The sequence below is a fragment of the Passer domesticus genome, chromosome 3 (genome assembly GCF_036417665.1).
Source record: "Passer domesticus isolate bPasDom1 chromosome 3, bPasDom1.hap1, whole genome shotgun sequence".
Taxonomy (NCBI): domain Eukaryota; kingdom Metazoa; phylum Chordata; class Aves; order Passeriformes; family Passeridae; genus Passer; species Passer domesticus.
Window position 1 is genome coordinate 66,157,218 of NC_087476.1, and position 20,686 is coordinate 66,177,903.

Genomic DNA, 20,686 nt, shown 5'->3' on the forward strand with positions numbered 1-20,686 from the left:
TCCCCGCTCCCTCCCACCCGCTGTCCCGCTTCGCCTTCCCCCGCCCGGCGAGGGCTGGCCCTGCGGGGAGCCGGCTGGGGAAAGTTGGAGGAAAGTTGCTGCCTGGGAAAGTTTAGAAGCGGGAGAGCCGCGGCCCCGGCAGCCCGGCCACTCCGCGGGAGGGAGGGAGGGAGGGATGGCCGGCGGGGAAGGAGCGGGCAGCGGCGTGCCGGAGTGCCGGGAGCACCTCTTCAAGGTGCTGGTCATCGGGGAGCTGGGAGTGGGAAAAACCAGCATTATCAAGCGCTACGTGCACCAGCTCTTCTCCCAGCACTACCGGGCCACCATCGGCGTGGATTTCGCGCTCAAAGTCATCAACTGGGACAGCAAGACCCTGGTGCGGCTGCAGCTCTGGGATATCGCAGGTACGGGACGGGCGGGCTGCTCCGGGCAGGGTGCGCCCGGACGGCGCTGGGAATCCGGCGGTCGGCGGCCCTGCGCACGGCCTCTGCGGAGAAAAGCAGCCAAAGTGTTTTGGCTGGGAAATGTCTCTTCTTGTTTTTTTTTGTCTTGCCCCTGTTACAAGCAATCTCTCATTCTTGCCCTTGAGGTGTGAGTAGAGGAAGGACTTGATGTAGGAGTGAAGCTTTTCACTTTTTACAGGCTTTGCCCTTTCCCGTTAGCAGACTTGCTGGGGTTCTTGGCTTGGCCCAGGGTTTTACAGCAGTCCTCGAACTGCTGCTTTACTCTCACTGCTGGATCCAGGGCTCCGGGAGTATTCCTGCTCATACTGCTCGTCCTGACCTGCTTGTCTGGGTGGTGGTGGCCTTGGTTTTGGCTCCTGCTGAAACTAACTCAGGGTTATGGCTCTGTAATGCATCTAATGCACCATGCTTTACAGGTTAAAGGTAACTCAAACAGCTAAAATTTTCTTCAAAGGAAGAATGCTTAAGCTTTGTGTGCTTAGAGTCACCTGGTTAATTTAAAAGTGGTTTTCATCCTTGCTGCATTGAGTGAGGGAATGGAACTTCTGTTATGTTTAGTTCTATATTCAAATCTCACATTTGTGTATTAGAAGCATACTATGGGCACATGGAAGCAGCAAAGTCCTGTCTACTTGTCCAAACCATGCATTATTCTTTTCCTATGTGTGATTCAAACCTGTTCTTCAGCATCTCTTGTTTCCAAGACTCCAACTGTATACATATCATGGTTAACTTTGCTTATGCTGTGGTGTCAAATGCCACAGAACAATCTCTGTTTTGCCGTGGTCTCATAAGAAGTCTGTCCCTTAGCTCCATGATCACCTTGTTTGGTATTGCATCTCTAGTTTTGTGTGCATCCCAGGTGTTACCCTGCAACTCTCCTCATTCCTGTCTATCACCATCAGAATATCTCCTTGGATCTGAAGAAGCAGACTTTATTTCAAATCCTAGTGTTTAAACTTGCACTGCTGGAAGACCCAAGGAAAAAAAGCCGGTAGCTACTGTTTCCGTGAACTTTATGCTTATCGTGGAAGCTCAGAAATGAGGAAGTGTGACATGTGGCTGCTGTAACCCTGTGACAGACCAGCTGTACCTCAGCGCCTCTTTTTGCTCTAAAACACTTCAAAGATGATTGCTCAAACTGAAAAGCCTTTGTACTGCCATATGCTGAAATATACCATGGATCTTTCTGTTGCTGGCCTGTAGGGCAAATGAAAATATTTTCTAATTGCTGTTTAGAAGAGCAAGTGAGATGTTGGCAAGCTTTCTTTTCTGATGTGTTCCTCTTGTGATCAGTTTTAACTTTCTGTGACTCAATTAACAGTATCAGTACAAACTACTGCAATCCTCTGGGTATATTTAGCAAGCCCGGGGTTCCAAAGATTGAAGAGGGGAGGCTGTTGGCATCCTGGGGTTTGGCAGGCTGCCATCCTTGTGTTTGACTTCTCAGCCCTTCATTGCTCAGACTTGGGTAGGCTGTGTGCTTTGCCAAAGCAATCAGTTTCAACAGGATAGGTAGAAACTTAGCTTTAACTTGTCACAAAGTTTGGACAGAACCTATTTACAGCTTGGGAAGTTCTATCAGTACATCCATGCATTAATGTCATGATCCAGAAGACAGTATTCTTCATTCTTGATTATTGCCCTTGGAGTATTTTTGACACTGCTAGCTGAAGACTAAGTGAAGAGCTGCTGATAAATCCCTGGAAGCTTGTGGTAAATTGGTTGAAGAATTAAAATTTTTCCTGTCACTTGAATATTTTTCTTATTTTATAAGACTTTTACATGAAACCCCTGACTAGTATTTCCCTAGCAGAAATTAAAAAGGGAGATACAACTGTTCTGCAGTTTGCACTCCAAACTCTTAGTCTGATGTGCTAGTTTAGGGTATTCTGCTTCCAAAGGGCTGGGGGGATCTTGCCCAATGAAAAAAACAAGACCAAGAAGAGAAGTAATCTTGGTGTTTTTTATTGGGTTGTGATGAGCCAGTGTGACAGCAACAATTTGGACTCCTATGGCCCTTAACATCTGAGAGTTAATTAGTAAAATAAAGAGCATTTTAGTATTCTTAAGGGTATTTGATGGTCTTAAAGCTGCTGAAGTCCTCAACCTGGGAGTGTGTTCTGCAGCTGTGTATGTGTACAATCAGGAATATTTCCAAGTATGTTAGGATGTCAACAGATTTATACTGAAGCTATTAGTTCAAGAACCAGATTGAAGATGGCTTCTATAATCGTAGACAACATTCTCTAAAGTGCTTTATTGAAGTGTAGCAGTGTCTGAGCATGTGATAGTCATTCCTTTTTAACTCATCAGCCCAGCTGTCTTCTGGCTTTCAACAGCTCGTAGATAATTTTGCCTGCTGGTGTGTGCAGACAAACGGCTTTAGATCTCTTGAAGAGATCTGAATCTTATGGTAAGTAATGTTACATGTGACTTCCCTGCAAGCAATATAGTGCTGGCATTCTGAATTTATTTTGATACATTTAAAAGGCTGTTGAATTAAAGTCTAACCCTTAAGCATAGAAAGGGATGTTATTTTCACTAGATCAAAGCTTGTATGTAACAGCTCATCGTAAGAAGCTTTCTTTAAAGAGCTGGGTGATGCAAATGAAAGTTTTGTACCTAAGTCAATGATAAGAACTGACCCTGTAGTTCATGCATCAGCTAAAGATCATAATGCAGATACTATGCTGCTTCTGATTTGATTATAGGAAAAGTGATGAATGTTGTGCTGTTTATTGCAATGCAGTAGGTTACTGGATTATTTCAATTTTTTGTGCTAGCTGACGTTGTTTTGGTTTTGGGTCTTTTTTTTTTTTGTGATTAGATAATTCTGTCAAATAGAGCATGACCACGTTACACTGCTTATGCTTTTTCTTTTTTCTGCTGAAAATAGCCCTCTTGTTGTAAGGTACAAAGTAATGCAAATTCTTGCAGCAGCATCCAAGGGGAAGGGATGTAAAATAATGAAGAGGGAGAAAGGTTACTGTTGTGCCTAAACATTTGTATTTCAGAGATAGTTTATTTTAGTTTTTAGACATAGGTTGTAACTTCTTAAATAAAGGTGATGAAAAAGCTTGAGAGTAAGACTGATCAGTCACTGTCAAATCATCTTGATTACAGCATAAAGAAAGAAGCATTCTGAAAGAATGTGGACAGATTATGTGTGTTCATGCTGGAACTTTAGCTGCCCTTTGGCATTATTCTTGGGGTTTTTTTGTTTGGTTTTGTTGCTTTGTGTGTTTTGTTGCCTTTATTTTGATGCATGAAGTAATGGAAAATTATCTTTCTGGGATAAATTCTGAAAGTGTTAAAGCATTGATCAAAGGGCATAAATGATTGGCAAAATAAATAGGATGTAGGAATGAGTCATTGTGGTAAAGAAGTGCAAACCAAAGAAATCTTAATGATAGGGAAGTGTTTTTGTAGTCTATTTCAAAACAGTAGAGATTCCTACTTGACAGGTGTGCTGTTTTAGTGAGCACTGCACTGACCACAGTGTGTGGCATATTGATGAAGCTGTCAGGTGATATTGAAAGAGTGCTTAAAGGATTTTCAGTATCATAGAAACTTTTGAGCTGATCTAGTAAAACCAGCAACTGTGTTAGTCGCTGCTTTTGTGCTCATGTTGACTATCACTGTCACTCACATCAGCCTGTATGAAGTGCAGTTTTCTGGGGAGCAGGCATGGTAAAGATCATAGATGGTGGTTTGAGTTTGGCTTCTCATGAAGAATGTCACTAATGGCAACTGGTAGACAAATTTGATTTTAAAGCTTTTTTGAGGAATTCTGAATTAACTTTTGTGTAATAGCATTCTTCTTACAGGATTTTATTAAAATTTCTTCGTATAAATATTTATTAAAACTGAAGTAATGCTTTAACTGGCAGAGTATGTCTATGAAGTTGGCCAAACAGAAGAGGACTCATTGTACTTTGGTGCTGTAAGCCTACTCTAAAGGGTTTCAAGAGCTGAATGATAAGCAGTGTGTAGCATGTAAATCTGATACTAAAATCTTGCATGTCTCCTTGAGAGGAACTGAACTGTAACTTGTTATAAGTATATACAAGTCCCCAAGAGGATGGAGAAATCAGATGAAGTATTTTGGTTAAATACTAAGTTGAGGAAGAGCTGGAATAACCCATTTTTTGTATGAAGAAGAGTTAAGATATGTGAGTTGGTGTTAAGAGCAAGTTAACTTTCTAAGTAACTTTGAGGCTTATCTACAGGAAGCCGTGAAAAATGGGAGAGAGGAAACCATGGCTATGGTTGACTTTCAAAGGCATCCAGGCAGTTAGTTATAGTATGTTAGATAGTTTACTTCCATAGTAAACTAAACCCTAGTTTCAAGCAGCTCTGTATTCCAGTTAGTCTGCACTTGTGCTGCTGGCATGTGGCTTCCAAGTTGCTTCTGTGTACTGGGGCGTTAGCTTGTTTCTTGAATTAGGGACTGATTTTATTGTTTTTAATAAGGTCTAAAGCAAGTGTTAAATGATGTTAATACATCCCTGAAAGTCTATAGGAAAACAACCAGAAAACTTCTGCTGTTCCATATCCCTACCCGTGCCAGAGGCATGTATGCTTCAGTTGCTTGGCAGGGAAGTCTCTCCTAAGTGTGGAGAATTTGGAGGCAGCAGTCTCTAAAGTAGTTAAGATATTCTTGTTACAACTTGTCCTTAGCCACAATGCATATTGAAGGGATTAAAATGGCAACTCTTGCAGAAAAAACCATGAAAAAATTGCTTAGCTATATGCCTGGTACAAGTGAGCATAAGGTGAAGGCAAGACAATCCAGGCATAACCTTCCCTGAAATGTGGGAATTTTTTTCTCACCACTATAAATAGTCTTAATGAGTGAAGGATGTGTACACAAATAATTGTATCAGAAATGGATGCAGAACTTGGAACTCAGAGTTTTTTCAGAAACTTGTAAGTTTTCTGAGGTTGTTTCCTAGTTTATATGGTGATGGAGATTCCAGGAGCAGCCTTCAGGTGGAGACTAGGAGTGCTATAATTATGCTTATAGCTGAGGCAGGTCAGAAAGCTCCCAGTCAGGGCTGGGGAACCTTCTAGGTGATTATGTCTGTAGACTCATGGAGATATGAAAGACTTAATTTCTGACTGCTTCCTGCTCACACAGGTTTAAATATAAAACTCATGAGAGAAAATTTGCTTAAGGGTTGTGCTTACTGGAAACATGCAAGACTAGCAGATAAAGTTTGGGAATGGGAAGTAGAAGGCCTGGTCATATAGATTTTGAACTCAGAAGCAAGAAACAGCACTGAAGGTGTACTTTGTTTCCTTCTAGAAACCACCCCTCTGTGGGAAATCTTGTGTGGGTGTCCTTTCTTATGACTTTTCTGGAATAACTGGATTTGGATTATGAGCTTTCACTTCAGAATGACTTGCTGTGCTTGGAGCTCTACAGCTAAATATCGAAATAAGTTCTGAATGTGTTTAGCTTGGGGTTTTGGTGTTTTTCCAACTTTCAGACATCTCTGAATACAAACAAATTTCTGAATGTTTTCTTTTTTGGGAGTCCTGTTTAAATACACTTTTAATGAAATGTTATCAAGGTATGAGGTATGATTGTTGGTCTAATGAAGGAATTTCCACGTCTTATCGGTGGGGTACCAAAGCATTAATGATGGCAAAGGTTCTTTTGCTTCGTACTATGTTATGTAGCCACTCAAACTATGGTATATGTTATCTCGGATTAAGCCTATAACCATTGTGCTGATTGAATTCCGTAAGCATATGGGAAATGCTACTGTCTTGATGTTGGTGTTGTAAGATAGTCTAGGTGGTAATTTTGATTATGCAAGGCAGGACTGTTCAGTTAAATGGGAGAATTGAGAAGATGTTCTTTGATTGTCTTGGAAATGAGCTTAGAATTTCCTCATAAGGTGTTTCAAGATGTTCTATGAGAAATGGGGTTAAAGATGTGATCCTAAAAGACCACCCAATCTAGTACTGGCTTGAAATAAAGTTCAGTGTCTTTATCTTATGGGTACTTTTAATTCCTGTCAACAATGGAAAAGTACTTTGTGCTTGAGTGTCTATTCACTATGGAATAGATGGTGCTTCAGCCTTCTTTTCAAACACATCACACAGCAGTTGCTCAGAAGTTTTGTGCTTCCTACAAGATCACAATAAAAACTCTTTCCTAGTACTCTAATACAGGCTGAATAGGTATACATCAAATGGACAGGGGAAATCTACCTTAAAGGCAAACAATACCTGAATTCTTACGTGCAACACAGTAGACAGGAGGAAAAATAGAACATAGTGCTCAGCATAACTAATTTTTGGATTAGTTTGTAAAACTGGAATACTTTGCAGAAATTATCATCTTACATGGGTCACCCACTTTTCTGAAGGCAAGTATTATATTCCTGCCCTTCATATAATACTGACTCAAGTAGTCAGAAATCAAGCTGGTTTGACAAGTCAAGCACATTGCCCTTCAGAGACAAACTGGTGCAGACAATGTTGAATACACACTTTTCTCTTAATGTATGGCATTCACATGAATGTAAATCAAGCTTTATCAACTCTCCTTGCATCTTCAGAAGTTGCAGTTTAAGAGTCTTGGTGCTTAAACTTATTTACATCTCCACTTTGCCTATTATCAGTTTAGTTTCCTTTAGGTGCACATTAGGACAGGGTGTTAACAAAGTGCACATCCACAAGTACAGTTTGAGTTGGCAAGTGCTATAAAGGGGTAATTCTCAACTTATGACATAAAGCAAAGAAAATAATCTTAGCTGACTGGTTCCAGAAAAGGTATTAGCATGCTGTAAAAAATAAGATTTTCCCTCTCATTGTGAGTGAGACTACTGGATTCAGTCTCACAGCTGTCAGACATACCTTCCATGAATTCCAGTGGTAACCATTGCTTTGCTTTTGTAGTCTGCTGTAAATGGTTCCCTCCAAATACTTGCTTCAGAGGTTCAGAAGTGTGATGTGCCATGGTAGAAAGAAGTGATTTGCAGGAAGGGAATGTCTGTTTATATTTTTGCATGGAAATATAGGAATACCTCTTGTGAAATTCCTGTGGATTTTAAAGCTAGCATGACCAGCAGTAAGCAGTGACTACAAAGCACAGCATGCTTCTCAAGCTACTGTGGTACAATGTTCAATATTCAAAGATCTCTTCTGGCTATGGAAACACAAAAAGAGGATAAATGGAGTGTGACTGTGCTTTGAGAAATGGAAGGATTTCAGGGCTTTATAGAGCTTGCTTAGAAATAAATGTCTTGACTATCTAGAGAAGGCTGGCAAGCTCACAGTAGCAGAGGCTTCTATCTTAGCAGGTAATGAAAACAAATATTCCTTATTGTATGGATTTTAGCAGCTTTTCAAGTAATAGGTTGAGAGGTAGTCTCTGACTGTCACTGCAAACAGCTTATGGGAACTTGTTCTTTAAATGCTCTCAGGCTGAGCGCTGGGTAGAGCAAAGTGGCAGCAATTTGATACAAAATTCCAATCACACACAATTTGCCATGACACATTGACCATTTTAGAGATTAACATTTTTTCAGTCTCGTGATAAAGTTGTTCTGGAGACAAACTGACTTTAGAATTGTTCTCCTGTGTGCTGTGAAATGCTGTAGTGCCATGCAGCATCACTGTGAAGTACACAGTGCAGCTCTGGCTGCAGGGCAGCACACCAAAGGATATGGATCAGAGAATGGCAGGCATGAAATAGCTTAACTCTGGCAGATTACTTGTTTGGGTAAGTCTTGCTAAAGCAAGGTAGGAAGTACCAATTAATGCTGTTGCTGGCACTAATTGGACTATGTCAACTCCTTTGAAAACTAATGCAGGGGAATTGTTCTATACGTGCTGCATTTGACAGCTAGTTAGAAGTTGTTTAGCTTGATTACACTGATTTTCTGGGGATTGAAATCTAGTGCTTAAACAGGGACTTTGTCTCTCATTTGCTGTTTAGCAAAGATGCAAAAAAAAAAAAGGTGGATTCTTATACAAACATGACTATCATATCGTTGCATAAAATACACATGGTGTTGGACAAAATCCATTGAACTCTTAAGTGCAGGGTGTTGCCTCTCAACTTTTTAATGACAGAATGGTAAGCTGCTGAAGTCAGTTTGGACTATTAAGTAATTAGATTAGCCCAAGACTACAGGCAGCAATGAAAACTTCAGTCTTGCTGTAAAATTCCCAGTGAGGGGTGTGCAATTATTTGAGGGAAAACTTTCTGTCTTTGTGGGAGAGAATGGCATGCCTTTTCTGTTAGGTTGGTAGAAGCAATCATAGCTCCTGGTGGAAATCTAGTGTCTAGCTTCCAGCACTTGCCATCGCTGTGTTCTTGCTGTTTCATGGGTAGTGTACAGGACTGTCCTGTGTTAAAGAATAATGACAGCAAGCAGTGAATGGAAGGACCAGTCATTGATTTTGAAGTTTCATGTAGTTAAATTGTTAGTTTAGAAACTGGCTGTGTTGAGAAATGGAACTTTAAAGAAAACTGCTTCCTAACATTTCAGAATGAAATAGTGACTTCTGTGAACATGTGGAAATACTGTGATATGATCTAAATAATCAAAAGACTGCTGCACTTAGGCTGATATCAGTAACTCTTCAATGACTACAGAGTCTCTCATGTACTGTGTTTGTACAGTATATTGTCAGTGTCATGCCTCTGACACTGCATTGTTCAACAGAACTGCTTCAACTGCACCCTGCAGCTTTCTAATATAGACATAATCAGGGGATCAAAGGTTGTATCTTATGATAAAGTGTGAGTCAGTTGAACAGGGATTAACTGGCTTTTGTCCTGAAGACTGTTCTGAAGCATTTGGAGAAGGGCTAGTGTTGGGAAGAGGTCCATCCAGTGGTCACTTAACTTACCCCTACCACCCTTATTAAGAAGGGGCACTAGCAGTTGTAATTGTCTGAGGCTCCTTTTGTCTATTAGATACTCCAAGTACTGCAGGCAGTGAGGCTGTTTCTAGTACTTGTCTCATACAGGAAAATACAATATTCTAGTAATTCTCACTTCCTAGCCTGTGTTTTTCACCAGAACCACAAATACCATGTTTTCACAGCAGTGGAAAATAAAAGTCAAGCTGGATGATCCTTAACACTGACAGGTTTCTAACATCTGCTAGAGCTGCTAATGTCATAGAATCACAGAATGGCTTGGGCTGTAAGGAACCTTAAAGATCATCCAGTTCCAACGCTGCTGCTCAGGGCCCCACCCAACCTGGCCTTTAAACATTTCTGGGCATAGGGTATCCACAGGGATAGGGTATTCCCTGGGCAACCGGTTCTGGTGCCTCACTACCATGACAGTCAAGAATTTCTTCCTAATGTCTTATCTAAACCTACTCTTAATTTAAAAACATTTTCCCTTGTCCTGTCAGTACATGCTCTTGTAAAGACCCCCTCTCTGTCTTTCTTGTAGGGCTCCCTTTAGGTACTGGAAAGCCTCAGGTCATCCTGAAGCTTTTTCTTCAGGCTGAACAATCCCAGCTTTCTCAGCCTGTCTTCATAGGAGAGGTGCTCCAGCCCTCTGATAATCTTCATGGCCTGCCTCTGGACTCATTCCAACAGGTCCATGTCCTTACACTGGGGATCCCAGAGCTGGATACCACACTCCAGTTGGGGATCTCACAAAGGCAGAACAGAGGGGCAGAATCAACCTCCCTTGCCTTGCTAGCCACACTGCTTTGGATGTAGCCCAGGATACAAGTGATTTTTCTGGGCTGCAAGTGCACATTGCTGGCTCATGTCCAGCCTCTCATCTACCAGCACCTATAAGTCCTTGTTGGCTCAGCTGCTCTCAGTCTGTTCATTCCCCTGCCTGTGTTGGGACCCTGACCCAGTTGCAGCACCTTGCACTTGGTCTTGTTAAACCTCATGAGATTCCCATAGGCCCATTTCTCAAGTTTGTCCAGGTCCTTCTGGATGGCATTCCATCCTTCTGTCAGCTGCACCATTCAGCTTGATGTCATCTGCAAATTTGTCTGTCATTAAATAAATGCATAGTTCAACACCTCTGTGTTTTAATTTGTGGCAACTTTACACTTATAGCTGAAATGGATAAGATTGAGGAGTGGGGAGCCATCTGGTATTAAGTCTTGGAGTCTATCTACTCTCAAACTATGGCTGCTATCTGTGAGAAAAAGCAGGTAGATGCACTTGAATGTGGGGTGTAATACTGATAGTGGTTTGGTTAACCTACTTCTTGCAGAATAACAGAGCCAGTCTAATTAGGTAAGACAGTTCTGGGACAAGATGTGGTGGTTTGGGGAGATGGGGGATAGCTGTCAGCAGTGGTAACTTGCCAGTAACATGTTTATGCATCTCTCTAAAAAGGAACTTCAGCCAACTCACACCTGGCCCTGATAATGCTGAAATGTGCATTAGATATCTGGAGAACTGGGAGGTTGTTCCTCAGGGCAATTCTGGATATTTGCTGTATTCAAATCCAGCTGGCATCCAAAGTGTGGTCTTTTCCTGCCTGTGGCTCTTGAAGGGCTTAGGTGAGTTTTGAAAGTGACAGTAATTCTAACTCAATTAGAGGATTGAACTATGTTCCCAGCCATTTTGGAAGGGGATTTAGTTTAAATCTATCACACTGGATGACAGTAACTTTACTGAGAATTGGATCTGTAAATATGGAATTGTCACTCAGGTGTTCCTGGAAAAAAAAAAGCTTTCATGTATTAGTTGATATAAACTGCCTATTAACTCATTAATATAATAAGTAGTCTGGGGGGAGGAAGCTTGACAAACTCATTATTGTGCACATCCAGCAGTCATTTGTACATTTAGATTGCTTTTTCTAGCCCCAATTCCCATCATGTAGGAGGAGTTACAAGTTGAAATTATAAGTGAAATAATAGGAGTCTAGGGTATCTTTTTTGCTAAATATTCACAAGAACTGCTACAATGGTAAGTCATACTGCTGTAATAAACAGGACACTAGTATTTCTCCCTTACACTGGGAAAGACTGCTCTAGAAACTCTTTTAAATGTACTTCAAGGTTACAATGATAACTTACCTTTTGCAGTAAAGGACAAATATAAAGCTTCTAATGTTAAATCTTAAATTACAGCCCATAATTTCCTTCACATAGTTTTTAACTTAGATTCCACCCCCATTACAATATAAACTGGGGAGTAAGAATAGCTCCCAAGCTCTAATGCAGTTTTAAACTGAGCTTTATTCCTGTGGTGCTGCTGGAGGGAAGTGGATTAGTTCCTGATGCATGTCATTGTGCAAATATTTCACTTAAGGTTGTTGCAATTACTGGAAAATATGATGACAATAGGTGCTGAGTCATTTCGATATGAAAACTGTGGTTAGAGAATGCAGAACTTTGCATTACATGAAGTCACTTCCATACTCCCAAATTAAACTTCTGATCCCTGTGACTGTCCTGTATTTTAGCTTCTCATTTGCACCTGACCTACTAAAGAGCTGTACTTTAGTGGCATCAGATTTATGCCTAGTCACTGGACCTATCAGAATGGTCAATCTTGTGATGTCCTTTCTATATTGATGTACTAAGCAATTAGTTATCTTCCTGCTCTCTTCTTTCTAAGATTATACAGTTTAGTCTGATCAGTTTTAGCCTTTTTCTTCTTTGGGAGTATGATCTACTTTCTGTACTGCTCAACACTATTGTCACATGTGGAGAAATGACTATAGCAAATATCTTGCTGGATAGAGGAAGGGGCATGGCAAATCTCTGAACGCTGCATTGCAGAAGTTGAGACATTTAGTTTTAAGAACAAAGAGAATTGTGTTCAACTTTGAGAATCTGGAGGATTAGTGGTTTGTTTTTTTTTTTTTTTGCAAGCAGAAAAGTGTTTGCAAAAGCTCTGCCTGAAATTACCGCTAAATTTTCAAAAGGCTGTCTAGAATGCTCTGCATCCTAGACCAGAAGGTCAGCAGTAATTACATGACTGTAAAGAAAGTCCAATCAGTTTGAACTGAATTCTTTTCCTGCCTCATGTTGTATACCTTTTACCAAACAAAACTCTTACCTTCTGGGCAGGGCATGTTTTGTTGTTTCTGTCTTTGCATGAAATATAGTATATCCATCTTCATTAGGCTCCAGACAAGATGAAAGAGCAGTTGCAAGGTAGTATTCAGGTCAGGTTTATTGTTAGTAGATGTGAATTCTAGAGGTGAAAACAGCTCTATGATAACCTGGTTTGGGTTACTCTAGAAAAGGGAAGCCCTCATATTGGGTAGTATTTGGCATATTTATTAATATGTTATATAATTTATTATATATTAAAAGGCTTTAATCTGTAAGAATCCAATGCTGTTGAGCTTGTGTGTGTTTAATGGTAAGACATAGCATGAAAGCTTCTATTTTTACTTACTAGATTAAAGCTTTATATTAGGAATATTTGCTAATAGGCTTCTACTTTCACCCAAATGAAAACTGTGGAAGAATATGTATTGATGTTTTTCTAAATCTAAAACTCATACTACAAGAGAGATAAGAGTTGCTGGAAATAAGAGTTCAATCATTGTTGTGGACAGCCAAAGCCCATGGTTTATACTGTGGCTGCTGTAGAATACCAAGCAATATGCTGACTTCCATTCCTAGCAGGACTTCTCTCTTCTTACACTGAGCAGCCGCTGGACAAGGCTAACTTTGGCTGACTCCTCAGGTTTGGCTCTGAGCTATGCTTTGTAACTTTGTTTCTTTGGAAACTATATGTAACACTGTACTAATTTCACCACTTTGTAAACCTTAAGTGTGCTGTTGTGCATGTTTCAGGAATGGTTATTGCTATAGGAGGCTCGTATGGCCACCTTGCCACCTATTTTTGTCTTTACAGCTGTTTTGGATGGAAGAGCAATAGGCAGTAAGGGTCAATGATAACATCCTTCACTGTGCTCAGTGATTACAGCCTTGTTTATGTACAGCATGCACAGCTATCTGAGAAATGGTTACTGCCCAATGACCTTTTCTGCAATTCCTAAATAACTTAGTTTTCATATGTAGTGATCATGCTCTGTCTATTCCTTCTGGTAACAATCTAGCAACCCTTCCTGCAACTAATCAGTACAACTTGATTTTTCTTATGTAAATGTTCATCAAGTGTTTGGAAAAACAGCCTTAAGGAAAGCCTGGAAGCCTCCCAGCTCTCCAGCCACTGAATAGTGAGGACTAATGGGACCGTTTCTCTTGCTGCTTCAGATTCATGTTCAGTCTCATGTAAATAACAGCAAGTGGTGTTCAATTCTGGACCATTTCAGGGCTGAATTGAAGAAATCTTTCTGTAGAAGACTGGGGTTGGTACAGGGCATTGTAGACCTTGAGATTACACTGTTTGTTTTGTGGGGCTGTCCTTTGGTGTGAAGGGATGTCTCCCTGCATTGGGTACTGGAGTCAGTGCTTCAGCATAGTCCAAGGTGTTCCCATGTGGCAGGAATTGGTGCTGAAACTGACAGCTCAACAAAGGAGGAAGTTGAGAAGGAGCTTCTCAAAACTCGTGTGGTGCCCTATGCAGTGACTGGCTTAATGTAAGTAAATTTGACTGTGTGGAACTTCATTAAAAAAACCCAAAAGTACCAAACCCAAAATCCCTACATTCTAAGAGTAAAGTTTCTTTAAATGTGACATCGCTGATGTGCAGAAGTAGTAAAAGCCTTCTGATCTATCTCTTCCCCAACGGTACTTGATTAGTGGAAACAGTGGTCAGTGGTATGGTTTATAGTAAGGCTATTCTAAAAACCTCTTTTGGGCATGAAAGTCCAGCCTAGGGAGACAATGTGAATTACTTGTGTACTCTGTTTAGGAGAATTGTATTAGCAGTGTGGCTTTTCCAGAAGCATAGTCACAGAGATGCAGGCTTGGTGCCTGGCTTGTTGCATGGTCTTAAAGTCCATGACATAAATGCTGCTTTAAAACTTGTTTTGAGTATGGAGATAAGAGCTTTCTTCTTGGATCCTGCTTGCTCTTACACAAGATGTAGTGGAAACAAATAATGTCTAATCTTCATTCTGAAGAATATGCTGGGTAGTGATGCTGTTTTCTGCAGCATCATAGTTTAAAGTGAACAGACAGAAATAAAGTCAGCTTCTTTATAGTTCTTTGGAGCTGCTGCTGTTTTCAGGCCATTCTAGTAGCTGCTTAGGCAACCTTTTCTCAAACTGTCTGTGGGGAATGAGCTAATTGTACTCTGAATTACTGGCATTAAAATGAGGCAAATGAGCTGGAAAAGAACACTGCTGAACAGCATCTCTTGTCAACTTCATTTATTGAATTTTGGTCTCTTTCTGAGAAGGTGATGACAACACCCAGTTCTCCTTCTATCTGTTTGTCCTTGCTAATTAAAGGTGGACTTGAATGTTTATAAAGAGAGGACAACTAGGTTTCCAAATACAGCTCTTCCTTTATCTGTTTTTATACCTCATATGCATGAAAAGATAAAAGTTCAAGTGATGATACACTGTAAAACTAAATCATAGAGTTCAGGGACTGCTTTTCCCAGTGGAGACTTCCAAACAAAGCAGAAAGTTATTTTAGTAGCCCAGACTTTCCAAACAATGTGCTTGGACTTGATACTGCTAGACACACTCAAATGTAAACATACCATGATAGTCTGACCTTTCAAACAGAAGAAAAAGTGAACTGGCACACTAATTCTGTATTTCAAGTATTCTTGCTGAAGTAGTTGTGCTTAATGAGAAAAGGCCTTTTTTGATTTTTCTCTGCTTATGGACAATTGATTTTTTTCCTGGATTTTTGTTGTGAATAATTGTACTTTAACTGTTCTTGTTTTAAATCCTGGGATTGCTGTAGGACTTCTATAGTTGAAAATTAATCCAGAGTAAATCTTAGACTTGAAAAAATGAAGTCAAATTTAACAGATTTAGCCAGAACTGTTAAGCTAGCAGCTTCTTTTTAACTTATTCCTAAAGAAAAGTCTGTAATATAGGTGACTTCTTCAGAAGATGCTTTGAAGGCTGTTAGCCTTGAAGCTTGCAAAACCCCTTGTTTCTCACCATTCAGCAAAAGGCTGAGTTTAAGTCTTTAGCTGAAGCAACTAGATTGAGATACGAGCCTTAATATTCTTGGATGAAATAATTATTTGTGTATGGCTGTGTTGGTAGTGTTTTTAGGCATTACTTCTCAAAGAACTCTACTCAACAAATAAGTTGACTATATAGGTATAGAAGTTGAGGGTTTTTTTAAAGAAAAATTCCAAGTTGTAGTTGGGACTGCAAACTTCTTTAAGCATCTGACTTCTCATGTTATAGTAAGTCTGTTACAATGAACTTAGGTGAGATAGAGGAGGCAATGTTTTGTGCCCCAGGTGACTAGACCCAAATGCCAAACTTCTATGGATTAAGCTGGTATTTACACTAATCTGTTTACACTGAATACAGTTCATGCTTCAATATAAATCTACTCTGTGACTGTCCTCTCTTTCAGGCCAGGAGCGCTTTGGAAATATGACCAGAGTATACTACAAAGAAGCAGTTGGTGCTTTTGTGGTCTTTGATGTCACAAGAGGATCCACTTTTGAGGCTGTTTCAAAATGGAAGCATGATTTGGACAGTAAAGTACTACTTCCCAATGGCAGCCCCATCCCTGCTGTTCTCCTTGCAAACAAGTGTGACCAGAAGAAAGATGGCAGCCAAAATCCCTCTCAAATGGACCAGTTCTGCAGAGAAGGTGGCTTTGTTGGATGGTTTGAAACGTCTGCCAAGGTGAGCTTAATAGAAAAATACTTTTAGTCTCTTGAATATGAGCATAAGAAGGATGAATATAATCATGTAGGAAATAAAGTTATCATGTATAAGAAGTGGTAGTCAAATCCAGCAAAATTTGAAGTGATGTGCAGGCTACCTTCATTCCTGAAGAGGATGAGGCATATATGATTTAGATTAAAAATTAACTAAAATTCAGAGCATCTTGAAACTATCTGGAAACCTTGATTATCAGAGTTTGATATGGTTTTTTTTTTTAATCTTGCATGCATGAGGATCATTCTTTAGATGTTAATACTACTAAATGCTGATCAAGCTCCCCAAAACATACAGGTCATCTTTAGGTGCAGGCTTTTAAATTGCATTTTCTGTTGTCACTGTTTTGTGTAGGAAACAGCAGGATTTGAAGTGAAGAAACTATTTGCTTACTCATTACTACCTACCCACAGTGTTGCTAAAGAACTTTTCTGTTTTATCAGGCAATGTCAAGACTGAACTAGAGAAAAATTGTTCTGTGTAGTAAATTGAGAAAGACAGCTGCTTTGTTCAGTTAACTTTGAGTAATTTCATGTATTGTACAGTTATGTACAATATATGTACATATATTGTACAGACATTTTGTCAATGCACAAATTAAAGTGGCAGCAGCTTAGTTGGAAGTGAAACACAATATTTCCTTAAAGCCCAACTGATTCTTAAAATTAAGGACTCCTCTAGATGAGGACAGTGTAGCTGACAGACCGGATTACTGGTCTGGCTGATAAATCCTTTATAAAGTAAGATAGGCCTCAAGGTCCACTTTTCCCTTGTCTTGCCTATTTCCTTCAGCTGCTGCTGAAGTGTTACACAATGATCTTCAGATAACTTTTAAAAAGCAAAGCGTCTCTAAGACTATATGAAACAAATTAACAAGTTGTTCTTTGTTTACTTTAAGAGAAGGATACACAGTTAAAGGAATTAGTTAAATTAGCTAACAATTTGTATGCATTTGAAAAGATATTTCCAAACTCACCCATCTGCTACTAAAAACTCTATTTTTAAGGCTCTTTATGCTCAAAAAGAATGCCAAGATTCTGCTTTCGTAAAAGTTTTGCCTGAACTCTTACCTGCCTGTAATGCTGTTATGTATAGACTGCATTGTGGCTTAAAAGTAAATGCCAGTAACATTGTAGAAAAATCTGATGTGAAATTCTAGTGACAACTTGCATTTTAGGTAGCATTTAAGATGGGAAAATGTAAAACAAGGTTCTCGTTGTAGAAAAAAATTGTTGTAGAGAAAAATCCGTCCAAATCTCTTGTAGAGAAAAATCCAGGCAATAAGTTTTATTTTAGGTATTGATTTGTTTAGAACTCTGAAGAGCTGTAGTTGAAATAGCAAACATATAGTACAACTGTCTCATTTTCTAAGCACACCAAAGTAGTTTATGGTTTTAAGTCCTGCCCACTTGGATACCCTATTAATCTGCTTTTGCCTTTCTGTTGGAACCGATAATTGGATCTTCAGTCATCAGTAATATACTGGGCTGGTATTTGCTTTGGAAGCAAAGATGAGCAATTCCAAACATGGCATCCCTGTGCTACCAGAGGCCCAGCCAGGTCAAATCTGTGTCCAGAGACTCAGCTTGGACCCTCAGAAAATGGGATATTCTGGCAAAATACATCTCTAAGTATCCTGCACACGTACCTTCTTTAGGGTGTATGGGAAGGGACTTTTCAAAGTATGCACAAGAATATACAGAGTAGCTGGATGAGGCACTTAGAAATAGTTGTGATTTTGAGGATCATATAAAAGAACCTCTTACTTAAGTGCATCCAAATTCCATCAGAAACAGAAAAAGGCTCCAAAAGGTAGGACAATACTGCAGATGATGTCTAGGATGTTTCCTGATGAAAAAATGCACTTAGGCATTTGTCAGTCTTCCAAATAGAGGTGGCACTCATTCTCCTGAATGCCTACTAGATTAGAATCAAATTTCAGCTTGTAATACAGATGAATAGTTTTGTCTCCAACCTTTCTGCTAACTTTTTCAGAAAAAGAAGTGTGAGTAATGACTTCTTGCATCTAAACTGTTGTGTTTTTCTGATAAGACTGAAGAATTTTCTTTTTGGATAGCTTTAGGAAAGTGTGACTGTTAATAGGAATGCATGACTGTTTCAAAAAGATCACTGACTTCCTTGCTTTCAACATTTTTAGGACAACATCAACATAGACGAAGCTGCTCGATTCTTGGTGGAAAACATCCTTGCCAATTACAAAACCTTTCCTAATGAAGAGAATGATGTGGGGAAACCAAAACTGGACCTAGACCCATTGAAAGCAGAGAGTAAATCACAGTGCTGCTAATGCTACCACCGTTCAGTAGATGTGATGGAATGAGCAGCAGGACTTTGCTTTAAATCAAAATGCTGCTATGGTGCTGCGTTGTGACAATCCATATGGGGTGTCTGGTACTATCTGAATTGGTGACTCGTTTGGGTGTTTACATATTCTCATTTAGCATGAAACTGAGTATCTTGTGAGTTATCATTCCACTTGCTTGAGTGTCTGCATCTAAGTCTGATTAGTGTCTTCTTACTTGAGAACATAAGGTAGTGTTTACACTCATAAAAGGAACAAAGACAACATTCAGTGTCTAGTTTGCTTCTAGGACATATGCTACATTCCAAATAGGACTCACTTTTAGGTGACTAGACTCTTGCACCTTTAAAGTCAACTTTTCTTTTGTCACCATTTATGTCCCACTTGAGCCGTCTCACCAGCACAAGTGTCCCTATTTATTATCCCCACCATGAGGATCTCTCTGCTAGTACTCCTGGATCAAGACATCCCAGAAATCTTCAAGGGGCCAATGACAGATGGGAGGTATCTTTCCTAGTGTAATCACTAAGATTGAGTGGAGTAGATGGCTTTTCCCACTGAGTAAAAGCAAGATGGTTGTTATTGTGTTTAACAAGGGAAAGACATTGTTATAGAGATACTAATAAAAATGCATCTCCAGCAATTTAAGGCTGAACATTTTAAGCTAATACTTTACATATGAAACACATTACTGAATACAGTTGTACTGCTGGCACATAGTTATGGTAACCTCACCCCTACGCACATCCAGAAATAAGCATCTAGTAACTTTTTCATGCACTAACACTGAAAACTTTACCAAGAGTACAAAAAGTAAGTATCTTACTGTCCTGTGATGATGAACTTTTTCTTCTGTCTAGAGATGGTTCTGAATATCATGAGCAAGGAGAGAGGTCTTGAGGGAAATAGCTTAATTGGTTCATGCTAGTCTGTCAACCTTTCTGCCCCAAGCTCTGTCTTTGTCAGTTTTAGAACTCTTTTGACTGCTTTGAACTAATGACCTGGCTTACCAGTTTGTAACTGTATACTGAGATACTTATGTTTCTTTGTTATAACACTCATGTATTTTTGGCAGCAAATGAAGTTCAAAAGGATTAGAGATATTTCATAGTTCTTGAATGTGTTCTGGAACTCTGGCTCTGATTGGCTCAAAGGCTTTGAAGCTCCTCTTTATTTTAAGGGTTTCTTCTGTCCTGGTACCTCATTGCTATTGACTTCAGAAGTCTTACCTTGCTGGGTTTGATGGTGCTGATGTTTGGGTGAACATCAGAATTAGGTATATGCAGGATTTGATATACTTTAATCTGTATTGAGATTTCTTAGGCTGTCTTTTTTTCTAAAGAGTAACATACTTTTTAAGAGTTAAATAAATATATTTGGGCATCTTTTGTGTGTTGCTGTATGCTTTCAAGAACATGAATCCTCTCATATGTTCCACCATATACTCAAATACTTTCATTGACATTTGAAAACAACTTTATCTTCTAGTATGTGCTATGTTAAAGAATTATTTAAAGTTACTACAGCAAGGCTTGGCATAAATCACAACTGGGTTTATTAAGCTTAGCATCCTAAGATAATTCAGGTGAAAGGGATCTTAGGATGTCTTCTAAGCCAGTGACTTTCTCCAAGCAAGGTCATAGCACGGTGCTTAGGTGTTCATGTGGTCTGGTCTTAACCTCAAATCATGGAGACTGTACGGCCCTGGGAAAGTTGTTTCAATGCCTAGTCTTGCTTTGTGCTATAAACTGCATTCTCACTATCCCTCTGTGGAGAGGGAGCATTGTGATTTTTAAGACTGTGCTGCTGGATTGGGAAAGTTGATCCAGTCAGAACAAGAAAACTAAGAAAAGACTGGCCTGAGGAAGGAAATTGTAGTGTCTCCCCGGTAGAGGGAAATGGGACTGCAGTTCATGCAGAAGTGTATAGGTTAGTTAAACTAGTCATGAAGCCCTATCCTAATTAACCCAAAAACTTTGATTGGGGAAAATATGTGGAAGACAGACACAGAGTGACTTTTTCAATACAGGATTTTCTGATTTATTTTAACTGCAGTGCCTGGAAAATGTGAGATATTCCAAGCTCCAGAGTTTTGTTTAAATTTTGTGTCAGGCTTGAGTTGTACTAGCTCTGTAGATTGAACAAATC

At 39.6% G+C, this 20,686-nt stretch overlaps 1 protein-coding gene across 1 annotated transcript; it reads left to right on the forward strand.

Annotated features, from left to right (window-relative positions):
• The first annotated feature begins 22 nt into the window (after window positions 1–22).
• On the forward strand, window positions 23–19,921 carry RAB32 (RAB32, member RAS oncogene family). The gene is made up of 3 exons (XM_064413659.1): window positions 23–404; window positions 15,902–16,179; window positions 18,374–19,921. The coding sequence occupies exons 1-3, from the start codon at window positions 176–178 to the stop codon at window positions 18,521–18,523; spliced, it is 657 nt and encodes a 218-aa protein (XP_064269729.1). The 5' UTR covers window positions 23–175; the 3' UTR covers window positions 18,524–19,921.
• The last annotated feature ends 765 nt before the right edge of the window (window positions 19,922–20,686 follow it).